Here is a 19,853-nt window from a genome sequence, read left to right as displayed (position 1 = left end):
GCTGCCCTCAGCTGAGCAGGGAGAAGTGGGTAGGAAGCATCTAGAATCTGTAAAAATGAACTCACCTTTGGATACCTGCAAAGTCCTGTTACATATGAAGACTGACTCTGGCATTAGAGACAGAGGACACAAGCCATGGTGGTCCACCTCCCCAAGAAATGGCCACACAATGAGACAGGATGATAAGAATAATGATGCGATTATATAGACTATGCTTTTCATGTATATCATTTCACTTAAATTCTCACAGCAACCTTATATGGCAGAGAACTCTTCCCCTTACACAAAAAAGAAAACTAAGTCTTAAAGGGGTTTAGTCACTTCCTTAAGCTGGAACTTGAACCCAAGTCTACTTGAAGCCACAGCCATGGTCTTAAACTTTGTTCTTATGTCTCCTGGTTTTTGTCTTAATCTCCCATTTTAGCTAAAAGGACACAACAAGTTTTAGTTATATCTGAACAGCAGGGACCGACAGTTTGTCAACAGGATCTTAAGATTCCTAGTAGGATAAACTTTTGTGGCTGCCTGGGCAACGTGGAGACATTTATAGATGTAACTCCTTCACCTAGCTTTAAGCAAAATTAAAGCATTCAGATCATTAAAAATGAATGAAAAAGATATCTGGAAATAGGCTTTAAAGACCAGAAAGTACTACTCTTGAAAAAGGGAGAGAGGTGGGAAGAAGGGAAGGGAAGGGAAGGGAAGGGAAGGGAAGGGAAGGGAAGGGAAAGGAAGGGAGGGTTCAATATAGTAAGAGGACTGCAGCTGAACTACCCTGAAGTGAAGGGGAAGCACCTTCAAGATACAGGGAAACAGTCTCCAAAGTGCCCCAGGTTAGAGGGCCAAAGGTTTGGTCTGCCTGCTTTTCATACAGAACTCTCAATCCAGTGAAAGTAGCATATGATTTTAAGACAGTTTATCATGTAATATGTTTGCTATTACTCAAGTCCAGAGAAACAAAACATTGCCTTTACATTGTTCTTTTCTTCTACGACCCACTGACTTGAGTCTAGTTGACCTACATCAAGTGCTTAGTACCAGGGAGATTCTATGTGCTTTATGACCATCCCACTTAATCCTTACAATGCTCATTCTCATGCTCCATCTTGCAGATAAGGTCACAGAGCTGCCCCATTATTAGGTGAGTGCCGTGGCTTGGATCCCAACCCAGCAGGCAGACTTGGAGTAGGCAGGACAATTCACTGTGGAGATCCTTTCCCTGTGTCCAGGCAAACAGCATTATGCAAATTACAGTACTGATGACCATAAAGTTACTCAGTTATTGCTTCTAGAAAGTCAAAGGAACTCTGCTCTCCACAACCAAGATGTGGGCTCTGAAAATATCACCACAAGAAACACAAGGACCAAACACCAAGAAAGTATACTCTTAACCTTAAATTGTCTTCTCAAAGTATAGAGATGGGACTCTAAGGACAGTCAATATAAGAAAAAGCAAACTGACAACAGAAAAACTTGATGAGAATTACTGCACTATTACACTCCGAAATTTAGTAAGCATAAATAAAAGGCTTCAATCTCACTAGGTATGGTCACTTTCTGAGTTTGCTTTCAATATTAAAATAAAGCAAGGATAGAGAAAACCATTTCTTTTTTAAAAAATCTCCTCTTATTTCACATTATAGTATTAGTATTTATGCAGTCTGATAGCCATAACAAAAATTTTAAATCTGTAAATAAAAAATATATATAACTTTTCAAAATAATGGCAGTAAAACTTGGGAAAGAAGCAAATTTCAACAAATGATTTTAGTAGGGCCCCATGAAGAGGAGAAAACATCCCTTTTGGACCTGTTATTTCAAAGACATTCTCATCATTAAGCCACTTCACTTAGCTCACGAAAACAAATTTCCTAAGAGAAGTTCAGCAGTGTTTCAAAGCTGACTTTTTATTCCTTTCTCTTCATAAAAATCATGAGATCAAAACATCGATGAACTTCAAGCTCTGATTTCACCTTTTCAAGTTCAAGAAATGCTCAAAGCCTCGGCCTCGGGATTCACACATGTAAACACCTTACTTAACTTGTTTTCCATCTAGTGCCAAACAGAAAAACACAAAATCAGAACCTTTTTCAAGTCCCATATAAATTTTTCTATTTTCTTATTTTAATTACATGACAAATTATGAAGTCTCCAAATATCTTTCTTTGCTTATTTAAAAATTTTAAAATCATTATCTTAAATTACTCTAAAAACTTTCTACAAAACTGACATGAATACTAACCCAAAATATTTTTTTTCTTTTTTTAACTTAATTTAATTTTTGTGTGTGTGTGTTCCAAAATTCATTGTTTATGCACCACACCCAATGCTCCATGCAATATGTGCCCTCCTTAATACCCACCCCCAGGCTCACCGAACCCTCACCCCCCTCCCCTCCAAACCCCTCAGTTTGTTATCCAGTTAGTGTTTCTAAGTAGTCAAAGCCTATTCCAAAACACAGCACCACCGGCCATCTCTGAAAGTAGAATGAATCTTCCACTTTTAGACACACCATCTTTCTATAATGAAACAAACAAACAAAAATTCCCTTGTGAAAGTACAAACTCTCTTTTCTTAACCAAAAATCAACATCCTTTCCCTTTCCCTATGACCCTACCTCCTAACCATTTCAAAAAACAGAATCCAACTTAACGATACCAAGGTAAGTAGGAGGGACTTACAGTTGAAGATGCCAGGAGGTGGGTGCTCGGTCACCAGGAGACAATTTTCTTCATCACTGTTGTCCCCACAGTCGTTCTGTTGGTTACAGACCAATGAACCAAGATACAAGCATTTACCGCTGGTGCAGGTGAATTTGCACTCTGAAAAAATACAATATAGAGCAAAAAGTAGTCAATGCAAGGTTGATGCTCTTGAATTTTTCCCCCCTCCCTATTTGTGTGCCATGGTAATTTGGGAAATCAGTCTATGTGTAGATACTAAAAAACTGAACTCAGAGAGGGTTCTCTTGGTAAGGACTTTCATCCTATGAAACACACAAGATGGTGTCCCAGCCAGGGGAACTCTGGGGCCTGCGGTATATTACTCACTCCATGTCTCTAATCCGAAAATGAATAACACAGGTGCTTTCCTTCCATGACCTGCCCAGCAAAAGTCATAGATACAGGGCTCTTATTTTGCGTGAACACATCTGTGGCAGTTTCCCAAGCCTCCAAGAATGTGGGGAGCCTTGGAAACAGCAGCTGGGGGTCCAGCAGAACTTGAGAGTTCAAGCTTAACAAAAGGAGGCTTGTATATTTTATTTCCAACTTGTCACTGGATGTTGTGAAGCTCTGAGCAAAATATTTAACCTCTCTGGTATTCATTCATCTCATGCCTAAGAAAAACCAATTTTAATAGCAGGCAAGGGTAGCACTGACTTTATAACGCAAAACATAGGAAAATAATGGGTGCTCTCTGCTACCTGAGAAGCACACATGCCAAGGGCCATGTGAGTGACTTAAAGAACATGATGAAGCCCAGCTCAAATCTCTGTTGGCCATTGCAAACTCAACACATTACTATCAATGTAAGCATTAAAGGATAATGGAAATTACACAATTATATACACGTGGGCCCATAAACATCTGTGTCTATCTTACATGGCGTATCACCTTGCATTCTGTGAGCTTTCTCCTAGGAGAACCCACAAAAGCTGGCAAAACTCACATAGTATATACAAATCCGTGGGTAGGAAACAAAACCTCAGGAAAAGCATCGCAGACCCCTGTTGGTGCTGCCTATCACAGCCTCTTCATTTCTCCTCTATTTTGTCTGCCTAGAATATGGGTGGCAGGCCTGGATCAAATCCAAGGTCCTTTCAACTCCAAACTTCCATTATTCAAATAAAAGATTGGGCATCAGCACACCAAGGCCTCCTTCAGCTATCCTAACAACAAACAGGGCTGCAAAGAGAATAACCTTTTTACCTGTTGCAAAGAGACAGGCGACTTAAATCCTCAAAGTATTTCTGTGACCCAGTATGAAAGGAATATTACAGTTCTGCATGTGTTCCCATATTCCTAAAAGAGTATAGAAGATACCAGCCCACCCCCTGACCTAGTTTAGAATAGCATGTGAACACAGCCCAACTGCACGTCTACAAGTTCATCACTGGCCAGAGTGTCCAGGTTAAGAAATTTGTGTGCTAAATGCAATCCAGGCCATGTGGTGGGAACACTGCTAATGCCAAATGCTCTTCCCAGAAGGTAGAAATATTAAAATCCAGCTGTTTGAAATCACATTTATGAAGTGACTTTTTAAAAAACTTAATGGAAAAAAGGGATGTCAAGAAAAGAATTTATCTTTCTTTCCAAAAGAAATATTAGAGTTCAGATTAATACCAAACATGAAAAGGACATTAGCCAAAAATAGGCTGATGCTGTTGAAATGGTAAGTGGAATAAAGGGAATACTAATCTAAATTGAATTAAACTCCAACTAAAAGATTAACCATCGCTGTGGTTTGAAAGGATCTCAGGTGAGACTACCACGTTCCAGTTTAAGTGGAACTTTAAACCAGCAAGAACTTGAAACTACCCCCACATGTTACTCATTTCAACTTGTTCAGGGAAGACCTAGTCCAGAGAACAAAATGTTCATTCAAGGAAATGAATTATGTGATTCATTCACTTATATAATCCATATTTTAGCCCCTTCTCTGTTATGTGCCAGGTATCAAAACATGCAAACACAAGAGATGAAAGAGTCGCTCTCTTCAAAGGGCTTACAACATGATTTTTTTTTAATACCATGAGTAGTGACCAATGTATTTTCTCTTTCCAAGGACATATTTTCCTTCTTTCTATCCTTCACATCTAGAGCGCTGCCTAGCAAGTAAAAGGCGCTCAATGAATCACATATTGGTTGAACAAATGAATGATTTAATCTAAGCCTTGTAAGGACTCTGTGAAATAAGGTAGATATTATTCCCATTTCATAGATGAAGAAATTAAGATTCAGAGATTGAACAACTTGCCCATAATTAAACTCCGAATAAATGGCAAAATCCAGAAGGGTGTGCAGATCTATGAGTGATGATCTCAGGCTATCTCCAGAGCCCGCTTCCTCAGTTTCCGAGTCTGTTTTCATGAATGTGTAAGATTCATTTGTAATGAGGATCCCCACGTATGTAACAAGATTCTCAAAACAGTTTATTTTCTTAAGTAGGCTCAACATTACTCAAGATGCATTAACAAGGCTTTTGCTGCTGATGTGCTTAGAAAGCTCTTATTCTTAGATAATTGCAAACATCGACATCAACCCATAGAATTTCAAATTCAAAAAATCTCAATCTTCTCAATGGTAAGTCATTAACTAACTATCAAGCTAAAGGTCTTTCCAATACATGGCCACTTGAATCAAAACAACTAGATTGAAATTTTGAATCTATTGACTTCTGGATGTGATTTAGAAAAACTAGAAAATTGCTATAATGTTATTAAGTGTTAAAGATTAATGCTAAAGGTGGAATGAAGTTGCAGAGTAAAACATCTAAGGTAACATAATGGTATCAACAGAAGCAGGTTTTCTTTTTTTTAAATTTAAATTCAACTTAATTAACATAAAGTATATTATTAGTTTCAAAGGTAGAATTTAGTGATTCATCAGTTGCATATAATACCCAGTGCTCGTTCCATCAAGTGAGAGGCAGGCTTTCAACTAGATCCGGCCTTCAAGGCCATCTCCACCATACTTGGCTATCCAAAAGCCCAGCGTGTTCAGACATTAGTGAGCAGTCCTCTAATAACCAAGTTATTGTGATACTTGAAACAAACTAAGAGCCCTAGATGAGAGGCTCTAACCTTAGCTGTGTACAGGAGGAATCCCCTGGGCATCTTTCAACATTTCTGATGCCTGAGCGCCAGGTTAGGCAGCTGTTCTCAGTGGTCCAAGGTGCAACATGGGCAGCAGTTGTTACTAAAGATCCTTAGAATGACTCTGATGGGCAGTGAGGATGAAGAACCACTGCCTCCTAAGAATTAGATAACTTATTTATATTAAGCCCCCTTTTTAGTTAATAGTTTTTTATTGGAATGTTTAGTCGGTATTTGGTAATTTACTAAAAATTTCTCTCTTAAAATAGGCAGGTATTTTGATGATTCGTGGACATTAATCCTAGTTGTTACAACTCTGTACTGCCAATAGGGTATTTCAGAAACTTTGGGACCAAAGGTTTGACCTCCAAACTACATTTTGACCCACTAAAGACAGAAAACTAACTCAATGAAATAAAACTCATGTGAGAGAAAGAAGATAGAAGAATAAAAAATTTTTCTTACTAAATTTCATCCATTCTTTGTTGAGTATTTCTTGTATATACTTGTTGAGTATTTCTCCCAAGCCTTAAGTCGAAGGATATCAAAGATTGCTTAAACACTGGAAATATTTTGGCTACAAATTCATGATGAATTCAGATGTGTAATACTGGAATGGACTATAGAAGGAACAACTCAGGAACTTAGTTTTCCCTTCAGGAGCTATAGACATAATTTAAAAATCTGTAATACTTAAATAATTCCTCTCCCTTAAAGTTGGGAATTCTTTTTTATCTTATTTTATTTTATTTTATTTATTTGACAGAGAGAAAGAGAGATCACAAGTAGGCAGAGAGGCAGAGAGAGAGAGGGGAAGCAGGCTCCCTGCTGAGCAGAGAGCCCGACTTGGGGCTCGATCCCAGGACCCTGGGACAATGACCTAAGCTGAAGGCAGAGGCTTAAACTTTGAGCTACCCAGGTGCCCCAAAGTTGGAGATTCTTAAATGAAGAAAATGGCATTTCTTTCAGCAATAACTCTCTGTTTCTTATGAAAAAGTTTCCAGAATCAGCAACAGATTTTAGAAGCACTTTATATACTCTAAGCAATACAGAATTTCCTCCAAATTTAGGGTCTTCTTTAGTTTTTCTACATACCTACATAAAGCTTTCTGATGATTTTATGACTTTCAATTGTCATAGCTTCATAAAATACTAATGCTAAGAGGGCCCTAGAGACACAGTGGTCCAACCTCTCATGTCATAGATGAGGAAATAGTCCAGAGAGAATTCCTGACTTACCCAAAGTCAAAAAATGAATTCCCTATAATAGAACATCAAGCCCAATATTTCCATCAAATTGAGGGGAAAATTCTTCTGCTTTAAATATCATTCTAATTATGTACAAACCAATATTAACCATCTGGAGTAGACCATGTGAGAGAGGATAAAGGAACAGAATGATTCTGTGAATCCCAAGCTTACATACAAAAACAAAAACAAAACAAAACAAACCTGTATTTAAAAAAATTGGGGAGCACCTGGCTGGCTCAGTTGGTACAGCATACAATTCTTGATCTCAGGGTCATGAGTTTGAGCCACACATTGGCCATGGAGTCTATATTCAAAAAAAATTTTTAAGGACTGGGACCTTAACAATTATATTTTACACCTAATCCTGGACAGGATTCAAAGATAAATGCCCAATCTTTTTTTTTTTTTTTAATTTTTATTTATTTATTTGACAGAGAGAGAGACAGCAAGGGAAGGAACACAAGCAGGGGGAGTGGCAGAGGGAGAAGCAGGCTTCCGGCTGAGCAGGGATCCTGATGCGGGGCTCGAATACAAAACCTTGGGATCATGACCTGAGCAGAAGGCAGACGCTTAACTGACTGAGCCACGTAGGTGCCCCAATAAATGCCCAACCTTGAACTCCAGAAGAACAAACTTGCATCTCAGAGACAAAAGTTAATCTACTTGGTAGAGTCAATAATCTGTCAGTTAAAAGACAACAAAAAGTACTTGGAAGTTGCTAAGAGAGTAGATCTTAAACGTTCTCACCACAAAAAAGGAAGTAAACAGGTGATCTGACCCAGGTATTAACTAATATGATAGCTGTCATCATTTTGCAATACACAAGAGTATCAAATTAACACGTTAGACACTTAAACTTACATGTCAATTATATTTCAATAAAACTGCGGGAGAAAGGCAAAAAAAGTTGTTTTCAATCTTTCCTATACTCTTTTTTAAGGACTTAGTTATCACAGATATAATCTCAGTCACAAAATAAGGACCTATATACAGTATTACATCACAGCTGTAAAATCAGCCTTTTTTGTGAATTGGCAAAGTAGTCTATGATAGCTATTTCTGTTAAAATTCATATAGCAACACTGACTCATTCAGTTCACACTTCTATCATTCACAAACCTGAAAACAGAGTGATTCTGGCTCCAACATTTCTGACATTAAAATCTAGAATTTGCTCTCAATAATGGGGGCCTTCTGAATGCACCTATATTGTGAATAACAGAGATTAAACTTAGTTGTTAGCAACCTATAGGTGAAGAATTAATAATTTTCTAAAATTAGTATAATTTTACCACAGTCAACATATTTTCACATTTCCTAGCATAGAGATGACAATATTTTTATCGACTTAAACACACATCACCAACTCCCAGCAAGTACAGGATTACCTACCATAAAAGTAAAGTTCAATAAAAATAAAAAAACAAAGAGTAGAAAGACAAAAAACATAAACCAAAAAATGCAAGGGGAATGAGAAAAACTTTGTGACTTAAGAAAGCTCTAGGAACTGGTCATTACACTGAATTCCAAGGAAACAAGCTGCCACAGAGACAAGAAAACCAGAGGCATGGTGGCCAGCCCTTGCTAGCCAAGAGTGGTAGGCATTTCAGTTAATCAGAAACAGACTTTCTCCTGCTTCTAAGACTTAAAAGGGTCTGTCACCATTTTTATTAAGGGGTGCTATACAACACCCCTATGGAAGTTATCTTAGATAACTAATTTTGTCAAAAAAGGGAAGCAGGCTCTCCAGATGGTTATTTCCTTTATCAGCTTTCAGTGAAGTTAGAATCCTGGAGTAGTTTCTACAAAGTGAGCCAGAATGACAGCCCCAGAAAGTACTGATTTAGCAAATTAGGAAGATAAGGCTTTGAGAATCTTCAGAAATGAAAAGCTAATCCTCAGGGCTATTCTCAAATGTCAGCTTTTGACAGTATATGAATGGCCTAAGGATGATAATATGCAACTTCTCCTACAAAACCTTTTAATGCAAAGAATACACTTTGAGTAACCTGTGAGAGACTTAAATAGTAGCCACACTGATCTCTTTGGAAGTCTGAGGGAAGAGATCTGCAGAAGTTGCGTGTGCCTCACCTAATATCACACAGTGATCTACACAGAATGCCTAAAGTCAAATGTAAAGACACTGTGTTACTAATGATCCTCTTCCCTCCCTCAAAGACAGAGCTGACTCTCCTGGTTATAAATTTGGAACAAGGGGGAATTTAATTAGAAGGTTTATATTCTGTGTAATGAATTAAGTTACCCACAAGTATTTAATAAAAGTCCTATCTTAAGTGATGCTACTAAAACTATGGTTGTCCTTCAAAAAGATGAATGACATGATAAAAGGATATTTGCCCATATAATAAGATTAACATAGAAGAGCCTCCCATCAAAGATAGTAATAAAATTTTTTAAACTCAATCCATTTTATGATATGGCTTATCACTCCCACTATGGTGCTGAAAAGATTATTTTAATGTGTCTGAAATTATCTGAGAACCATAAGTGAAAAATGTGCTCTTGAAAGTCCAAGGTATTTTCAGGCTTTAGACTTCTAGTCCTACAATTACCTTTTAGAGCAGCTTTAAATATTGCCTAACTTTCATCAAAACATCATAAGGCATTTTAAAAGTCAGTAAATTCTTTAGGATTTGAATTGGCAAATGGCACTATTTCTTTTTTGTGTTTAAAACCAATTAATGAATGAATTAGTTTCTGTGTTTTTCTATATATAAAATGTGAGGAGGTATTCTGACTAACTTCTTAGCATAGTACTAAAACCAAGCAGGTAAAAACTACCTTAAAACACTTTGAAAAACAAAGTATTTATCAATATATGCAATGCACGTGGGAAAACAGTTTGAAAGTTCAAAATACAAACAGCATCCACCTCCGGGCACTAGGGTTGCTAAGTAATTTATAAGTTCCTTGACCATTTTAAGTATGATTTTATCACCAAGAAAAGCTCAAATCCTCTTTTAAGGGGAGGAATCTCTGTGAACACCAAATGTTTACAGAATTCTAAATCTATCACGATCCTAACTTTAAAGACACTAATGAAATACTGAATTCCCCATGACATCATCCAAACAGAAATCCAGACAGACAGACAGCTCCAGCCTCGTAAACACTATTTCAGTTACATTTCATTTCATTAAATACATAATTGACCACCTATCATGGGTGGACCAGTAGTAGCAGAAGGGATACCAGTAGGTTGTATCTGCCAAGTAACTGCCTGAGAGGGAGGAACTGCTTGAAGGGAGTGGCAAGCAAAAGAGTTAGGCCTTGAGGTCAAGCCAGGCCTGTGAAGGAGAGGGGAGGGGAGAGTGAGCCGCTGCCTTCGGCTCGGGTCATGATCTCAGGGTCCTGGGATCGAGTCCCGCATCGGGCTCTCTGCTCAGCGGGGAGCCTGCTTCTCTCTCTCTCTCTCTGCCTGCCTCTCCATCTACTTGTGATTTCTGTCTGTCAAATAAATAAATAAAATCTTTAAAAAAAAAAAAAGAAAGGAAAGGAAAGGAAAAAGGAGAGGAGAGGAGAGGAAAGGAGAGGAGAGGAAAAAGGAAAGGAAAGGAAAGGAAAGGAAAGGAAAGGGCCAGGCCTCTGGACAGAAACCTGCTTCACTATGAGAACTGAGGCATTAAAGAATATTAAGCACATGGACTGATACACTCTGACATTTAAAAAAACATTTTAGAGCAGTACAGTGTGTTTAAGAGAGAGAGAGAGAGAGAGTGTGTGTGTGTGTGTGAGAGAGAGAGATTGAGAGATCCAGGTCAATGGATTTATACAAAGAGGGAAAAAAAAAGAATGCTCATAAAACCAGCATGCTGATCAAGATACAGAAGGGTGGGGGTTTGGTTCCTGGGGTGTTCAACTTTCATTTTAACAGGTTGTCACTGTATGCAAAAATAAGGCATAGGAGGTAGGGAGCAGGTATCCAGTCATGAAGGACCTTGTCTGTCTCGCTGAGGACTGTTAAAGACTCTCAATCCATAGCTTTAAATAAATGTATTTGAATGTCATGGTGATTGGACAGAATTGAGCATTTAATATATACTCACCAAGACTAACCTCAGATAGTGGTTTTCTTATTCTTTTGCTCCACGGAGTGAGCAGCCTAAATCGCAAAACTCAGGCAAGAGTTTTTAAGTGGCCCACTAAAAGATGTTTCCCTCTGCATATGAGGGCCACATCCAACTCACAGAACCAAGATAAACGCTACAGCACCAACCTGGGCCCCCAAAAAAAGACCCACAGGGCCAAAAGGGAGGCATTTAACCTTGGGCATCACAACTTCTGGGCCTCAGGCTCTTTCTCTCTAAGCCATTCATTGCTTCATTGCTTCATTCATTCATTCATTCATTCAGGAGTCCTGCACTGTTTGGGTAAGGAGCATGGCCCTAGGGACCAAGGATAGACATAAATAGTCCATGGTCCTGAAACTCAGAAAACTGGCTTCTCTTCTAGTTCTTAAATACTGTGTTTCTTCTCAGGGAAGAATCTTAACCTCTAGATTTCTTGCTGGTAAATGAGATGTCTGGCTTAAATCAGTGCTTTTGAATCTCTGCTCTGAATAACCGAGGTGTTCCCTTTGAGACGTCAGGGTCATCTGCAGGAGATGGGGTAGGGGTGGGTCAGTGAAGGAATCCTGGCAGTTCCACTGGGATCTGCACATAGGTTAGGATTTCCTCTGAGATTTCACTGGAAAAAGGCATCCCCCAGCAAAAAATTCACCACTGAATGTCTTACATTCTAAAAGTCCTTTCAGTTCTTAAAAATCCATGGTTTAAGACAGAAATCTTAAAGGATGAAATCCCACTTTAGCCCTTTGGGACTTCTGTTGCCTGGTCTTAATTATCCAAATTACAGATGATCTTTAAAAATCTCTGAATTCTTGGGGTGCCTGGGTGGCTCAGTGGATTAAAGCCTCTGCCTTTGGCTTGGGTCATGATCTCGGGGTCCTGGGATGAAGCCCCTCGTCAGGCTCTCTGCTTAGCATGGAGCCTGCTTCCTCCTCTCTCTCTCGCCCTCTGCCTGCCTCTCTGCCTACTTGTGATCTCTGTCAAATAAATAAATAAAATCCTAAAAATAAATAAATAAATAATCTCTGAATTCTGGATATTTTATACATACTGATTATCAACACCATCCCTACGGGATCCTTCACATCAACTGTAGCAATGTGCTATAATTTTCCCCATTTTTAAATTAAAAACGCTTTTGTTCCTGTTCTTTGCTTCCCTGTTCCCGTAGCTTAGTGCCTCTAATTTGCAATTCTTCCCTAAACAAACTCCAGTCAGTCTTTGGCCTCCATCATTGCACCAAAACTGCCTTTCCAGGTCCCCCATGATCTCCATGTTGTTTGCTCCAACGTGGTCACCTCAGGCCTCACCTTACCACACTGCCTGTGACGGAGGTGATCAATCCCACCACCTGGAACCAACTGCTTCATGCACCCAAAGACATGTCCTCCTACCTCAATGACCACTGTTTCTCCAAACCTCCTCATTTGGAGGGCATTTTTGGGTGCCTAGGCTCACGCTCAGCCCATTCCCTTGAGATCTCAAGCAGTCTGGTGTCTCCATGCTAATAACTCCCACAGTGATACTAGAAGTTCCCACCTCTCCCTAGGCTCTTGATTCCTCCAATCACCTGCTCAACATCTCCATGTGGAATGTAATAAACATCTGAACTTACCAGGACCAAAACCAGATACCTCCTTTGCCCATGCAAACTGGCTCCACTCATAACTTTCTATATCTCGAAATTTCATCCTTCCAGTTGCTCAGGCAAAAACACTGGAATTATCTTTGACTCTTTTCCCCAATGAATCAAAAAATTCTATTAGCTTCACCTTCAAGATACATTTGGAAACTGGCCCCTTCTCATCATCTCATTCTAGTCACCCTAGTCTAAAGTGCCATCATCTCTCAACCAGGTTACTTCAATAACCTAATACTAGGTTAACCTTCAATAACCTAATACTAGTCTTCTGACTAGTAACCCATCTTTTCCCAGTCCTTCCCATCATATTCTAGTCCCAAGAGAGCAGCCAGAATGTTCCTGCTGAAATGGAAGCCAGATCAGGTCTCTCCTCTGCTCAAAACTCTCAAATGCAAGATGACTGGGTGGTTCATTCAATTAAGCATCTGCCTTCTCCTCAAGTCATGATCCCAGGGTCCTGGGATCGAGTCGTACATGGGATGCCCTGCTCAACAAGGAGTCTGCTTCTCCCTCTGCCCCTCCCCCTCTCTCATGTTTGTTTTCTCCCTTTCTTTCTCTCTTGCAAAAATTAAAAAAAAAAAAAATCTCAAATGCCTTCACTCAGAAGGAAATCCAAAGTCCTTACAATGAACTCTATACAACCCTCCATAACTGGACTCTCCAACCTCTCTCTCCTTCCTTTAGTTGGCTCTGGGGTCAGTGGCCTCTTCACTGTCCCCTGAACACACAAGGCTCCCCTACACTTGCTGTTCCTTTGCCTGCAACACACTTTCCCAGGATATCGGCTTAGCTAACTCCTTCATTTTCATCAGGCCTTCGCCCAAATGTCAACAACATCTCTGTAGGGTAGTCTCTGACGCCCAAATGTCAACAACATCTCTGTAGGGTAGTCTCTGACTACTCCGATTAAAATTGGAATCCTGGGTGCCTGGGTGGCTCAGTCGGTTAAGCATCTGCCTTCAGCTCAGGTCATGATCCCAGGAATAGAGCCCTGCATGAGGCTCCCTGCTGAGCAGGGAGCCTGCTTCTCCCTCTGCCTGCTGCTTCCCCCTGCTCATGCACTCTCTATCTGACAAATAAATAAATAAAATCCTTAAAAAATAATATGAAAAAATAAAAAAATAAAATGAAATAAAATTGGAATACTTTCTCCATTACATTCCCTCCCATACTCCCTCCCATCCTCCTTTCCTATTTTCTGTTTCTCCACAACCAAGTTCCATATAACATTGTATTTAAATATATGCATAATCTTTCCCCTTGCCTCTAGAATATAAACTACATGAAGGCAGGTAGGGACTTCTGTTTGCCTCAGTTTACTGAGGAATTCTCAGGGTCTGGAATAGGGCCTGGTAAATCATAAGTACTCAATAAATATATGTTAAATGAATCAATGAACAGAAATAAAATCTCATTCAGAGGTTCTTTTTTTTTTAAAAGATTTTATTTATTTATTTACTTGTCAGAGAGAGAGAGCACGAACAGGGGGAAGGGCAGCGGGAGAAGCAGGCTCCCCGCTGAGCAGGGAACCTGATGCGGGGTCCCATCCCAGGACCCTGGGACCATGACCTGAGCTGGAGGCAGATGTTTAACCGACTGAGCCACCCACATGTCCTGCATCCAGATTCTCATAGGAAACACAATTAACTACCATATCCCTTTGAGTGAAGAAAGTCTTCTCTAACTGAGCAAATATCCTCACTTGGGACATATATATATATATATATATATATATATATATATATATAGAAAACGAGGTAGAGAAAGAGACAAAAAGGAGATAAAATTCAAATATATTACTAGCAAATTATATAAAAAATTTTAAGGCAAAGAATTAGTTAAAATTACTAGCCAGAGTAGTTTTTAATTACCTGTGGTCCTCACTTATGGAATTATTCTCTCTCCAGTGTTCAATGTCACAAATATTTAGGCTTTTTCCATCTGTCCCTTCCCAGTCATCTGGCCTAATTCCTAAATCACAGTATTTTCTCTCAGTGCAGTCTTGTACATTTTGGAAAGAAAGTCTATTGTCTGGCTAAAGCACTGGACTATTTGTTCAGGAAACAGTCAGCTCCTTCCCTGACAGCTTCCAGCACCCTGAGAACTAGGTGTGGACATTGAGTTCACCACCTGTTTAATTTTTTAATATTTATACTCAAGTTCACAGGAGTCCGGGAGTAAAGCAGGTATTTTTCATTTCACGGTACTGCTGATCCAGTCTTGTCCTCAAGTTAATCACAGCTAGTTATCTTCTATTTGGGTACAAACTGCCTCACTTTCTTGTCTCGAGCCTGGCAAAGCTGTCTGCCTGGGGTCCTCCAACTGTCAAATACCCTTTAAGAAATCTCCCTTCTCTGAAAACTCATACCTTCCGAGAACTCCACAATCCAAATTGCTAACCTAAAAGTGCACCAGGGAGATGGCTACATAAACTCTTGTGTTCTCTGCCTCCTTTAGCCAACCCATGCTGGAATTTTGAGATGGTAACTTTATACTTTTTTTAATGGTTAATAGGATGCTCTACTGTAAGGAGAATATCCCTTGCCTCAATCAAAGAAGGTTTGCTACGTTTTGTTTTGTCTTATTTCCTCTATTGGTTCCTTGAAAGTCCTTCTTTATCCCCTCAAATAAACTTCCCACTTCAGCCCTTCTGTCCTCCAGGAGAAGTTGATGAACTCCTATCCACGATGGTGCTATATCTGGTCAAGTATCAAAGTTTCTTCACAACACACATGGCCCTAGAGATGCTCAGTGTGGGTAGACAGTAGTTAGCCTTTTCCGTCCAGAGGAAGATCTTCAGATACTTAAAATGAGGGCCTTTGGTTTCCACAACTAGTCAGATTCAAAGCAGGGATCAATATGGGTGAAAAGCCATCACCATGTCCTCCCTTAAATGCCATATTTTAGAAGGAGGAAATCTAACAGGGGAACCCTCTTGGCCCTCCAGAAGGCTCCCACTGATCCAGGACCAATTCTGCCTTGGACAGGAAAGATACAGAACCTGCAACCCTGCCCTCCACTTCCACCCATGGTTATTGCTTTAATGGAGAAAATTACCTACTTCTGCCAACAGAGACCACGTGAGAATCCCAAGTTCCACAAATACAAGGCATTTTTTTGTCCATTTCAGGCTTTTGATAAAGAATTTCTTCATAGTGCCATGAGCAAATTAAGGACTTCCTGAGTTCTTTTGCCTATCTACCCAATGACCATCTACCCAAAGACAATTTCTAGTAGACTTAAGAAACTTCAAAACAATTGATTAATAATCTAGACCAGGATCTTAAATCCATCTTCTTCAGTGGAACACTGGTTGATAAAACTCTTACATCGGCAATTAACAACTAATCTGTCATTCTGCTCAATTCTTCCCTGAGGGCATGCCCAGGTGGGAGTTTGTTCCACTTGTGTGGTATGACCTGATGACCCAGCACCCAGGAGCTCTGGAAACCCTGTTGCTGTTGATCGTCTGTCCTCGAATCTCCTCCCATGATGCCTCTGCTCTTTCATGGAATCATGTCTCCCCTCATAGGCTACAATCATTTTCAACTTTTGCCCACCCTTCGGCATCTACCTCAAACAAAATGGACCCTCAAACATGATCAATGACCTACTCCAAGGACTTGTTCACCATTGCAGCAGCTGAGATCAGATCAGCTGGGCTGATAACCACAGTACTATCAATGATTCCATAAGTATAGAAGCACCTGAGGAGAACAATTCATCCAGCTCCCAAGGTCATCCGCTTCAGCGTGGAAAACTCATGTTTTGTTGTCACTTCAGCTCCAACATTCCTGCTGAAGTCTACCCCATTCTATCTTGCTCTTCCTTAATGGAGACAGAAGCAAATGGTCTCACTTAAATAACCAATCATACCATCCAATGATACCTTTTATTTTGGTAAAGATTTTCCGTTACCCTTTTTTTGGTAAAGATTTTGTTTATTTATTTATTTATTTATTTGAGAGAGAGAGAGAGAGAGAGAGAGAGAGAGAAAGCATGCACTGGGGGATGGTCAGAGGAAGAGACCCTCAAGTAGACCCCATGCTGAGCGTGGGCACCAATGCAGAGTTCAATTTCATGACCCTGAACGCACAACCTGAGCTGAAATCATGAGTCAGTTAGGTGCCCCCTGAGGTTACTCTTTAGTTTTCCCATCTCCAAACTCCAATTCCTCATATTTGTCCACATTACTGGAAGGTGTAAATACACTAAATGGACATGGAGTGGAGTTTTAATGCTATTTCACAGCCAGTATAGGAGGTTTCCTCAATACTATTTCTATACACAAATTCATAAAACAGCAATAATAATGGACAAAAATAAAAGACAAATGTGGCATAGAACCTGAGTCCTCAAACATGCACCAAAACCAAATAAAAGAAAATACAAACCAAGTAATTTTTCTATTTATTCAAGTAAAACAAAGCACTCCATTTAAAATGTAGCCCTCCCAACCCATGTCCAAGACTGCCTATGTTCCTGGCTTTGTATTTTCTATAGCATTTAACACCTTTTAATAAGTTCTACAATTAACTTTTTTGTATTGTTTACACTCTCTGATCAATAGAATTTAAGTTTGCCTGAATGTAGGAAATTTTTAAGGTACTATTTAATGTTACTTCCCCGAGGCCTAGAAAAATATTTGGCATGAAATAGGTTCTCAAAAAAAAAAAAAAAAAAAAACCTTGCTGAGTGAAGGAAAGTTTATTCTATCAAGTAAATACCTATTTTCAAATCATAAATAACATGTGTCTCTTCTACTTTAAATTCTTCAAAAAATTGGCAATGAAGAAGTCAAACTCTCTCTCTCTTCACAGATGACATGATACTTTATGTGGAAAACCTAAAAGATTCCACCCCCAAATTACTAGAACTCATACAATAATTCAGCAATGTTGCAGGACACAAAATCAATGCACAGAAATCAGTTGCATTTCTATACACTAACAATGTGACTGAAGAAAGAGAAATTAAGGAATCAATTCCATTTACAATTGCACCAAAAACCATAAGATACCTAGGAATAAACCTGACCAAAGAGGTCAAGGATCTATACTCTAGAAACTATAGAACACTTATGAAAGAAATTGAGGAAGACACCAAGAGAGGGGAAAACATCTCATGCTCATGGATTGGAAGAATAAATATCATTAAAATATCTATGCTTCCCAGAGCAATTTACACTTTCAATTCCATCCCTATCAAAATACCATCAATATTTTCCACAGAGCTGGAACAAACAATCCTAAAATTTGTATGGAACCAGAAAAGACCCCAAATTGCCAAGGGAATGATGAAAAAGAAAAACAAACCTGGGGGGCATCACAGTGCCTGACTTCAAGCTATCTTACAAAGCTGTGATCCTGAAGACAGCATGGCATTGGCACAAAAACAGATACATAGATCAATGGAACAGAATAGAGAGCCCAGATATGGCCCCTCAACTCTATGGTCAAATAATCAACAGGATAGAATATCTAATGGGAAAAAAGGCAGCCTCTTCAATATATGGTGCTGGGAAAATTAGACAGCCACATGCAGAAGAATGAAGTTGGACCATTCTCTTACACCATACAAAAAGATAAACTCAAAATGGATGAAAGACTAAATGTGAGACAGGAATCCATCAAAATCCTAGAAAAGAACATAGGTGGTAACCTTTTCGACACTGGCCACAGTGACTTCTTCAAGACGTTTCTAAAGGCAAGGGAGACAAAAGCAAAAACAACCTTTTGGGACTTCATCAAGATAAAAAGCTTCTGCACAGCAAAGAAACAGTCAACAAAACAAAGAGTTAACCCACAGAATGGGATAAGATATGTGTTAAGTGACATTTCGGAGAAAGGGCTGGTATCTAAGATCTATAAAGAACTTCTCAAAGTCAACACCCCAAAAATAAAGAATCCAATCAATAAATAGGCAGATGACATGAACAGACACTTCTCCAAAGAAGACATACTAATGGCTAACAGACACATGAAAAAAGGTTCAACAACACTCAGCATCAGGGAAATACAAATCAAAACCACATGAGATACATTACACCAGTCAGAATGGCAAAAATTAACAAAACAGGAAACAAGTGTTGGCGAGGGTGTGGAGAAAGGGGTACCTTATTACACTATTGGTGGGAATGCAAGCTGGTACAGCTACTTTGGATAACAGTATGGAGGGTCCTCAAGATGTTAAAAATAGAGTCATCCTAACCCAGCAACTGCACTACTAGGTATTTACCCCAAAGATACAGACATAGTGAAAAGAAGGGGCGCCTGCACCCGCATATTCATAGCAGCAAAGTCTACAATAGCCAAACTGTGGAAGGAGCCAAATGTCCTTCAACAGATGAATGGATAAAGAAGATGTGCTTCATATATACAATGGAATATTACTCGGCCATCAGAAAGGATGAATATCCACCATTTGCAGAAGAGAGGGGAGTTGGGGGTTGGGGTAACCAGGTGATGGGTATTAAGGAGGGCTCATGTGGTGATGAGCACAGGGTGTTACACACAACTCATGAATCGCTGAAACACTACATCAAAAACTAATAATGTATTTTATGTTGGCTAACTGAACATAATAATAAATGAATGAATGAATGAATGAATAGATGGATGAATGAGTGAATGAATGAATGAATAAGTAAATAACAAAATCCTTCAATAGATTCCCATAACCTTCAAAATACAGTCCATACTAGCTAGGTGTATGCGACTCTTCCTCCTCAAGTGCTCCTGACCACTTTTACAAATCTATTTCCCAACTCCTCTACATATCACCCTGGAAGCCAGACACACCAAAACACAATGATGTTCTCAAGCACACCTTTCATTGTGCTCTGGTGTACACTATTTCTCCTGCCTAGGATGACCTGCTCTTCCCATCCCTTACCTGACCTTTCAGGAGAAAAAAAAAAAAAATAGTGCCATGTCTATAAAGCCTTCCCCAACCTCTCCATTCCCACTACAATAAAATACTGCTGTCTCTTTCTGTGTTCCCATGGCAACCATCACATTCCCTCCAGTGCAGTGCTTGTCATGTTGCTGTCATTGTC

General features: G+C 39.4%; 1 protein-coding gene across 5 annotated transcripts in view; it reads right to left on the bottom strand.

Annotated features, from left to right (window-relative positions):
- LDLRAD4 (low density lipoprotein receptor class A domain containing 4) overlaps window positions 1-19,853 on the bottom strand; it is a 418,735-nt gene that overhangs the window by 197,752 nt on the left and 201,130 nt on the right. For all 5 annotated transcript variants that reach the window (XM_044243670.1, XM_044243672.1, XM_044243673.1 and 2 more), the window contains one exon: window positions 2,682-2,822. In XM_044243670.1, coding sequence (XP_044099605.1) covers window positions 2,682-2,822 — 141 coding nt within the window. The remainder of the gene's footprint in view (window positions 1-2,681; window positions 2,823-19,853) is intronic.

The sequence above is a fragment of the Neovison vison genome, chromosome 3 (genome assembly GCF_020171115.1).
Source record: "Neovison vison isolate M4711 chromosome 3, ASM_NN_V1, whole genome shotgun sequence".
NCBI lineage: Eukaryota > Metazoa > Chordata > Mammalia > Carnivora > Mustelidae > Neogale > Neogale vison.
This window is presented reverse-complemented; position numbering and strand designations above follow the sequence as displayed.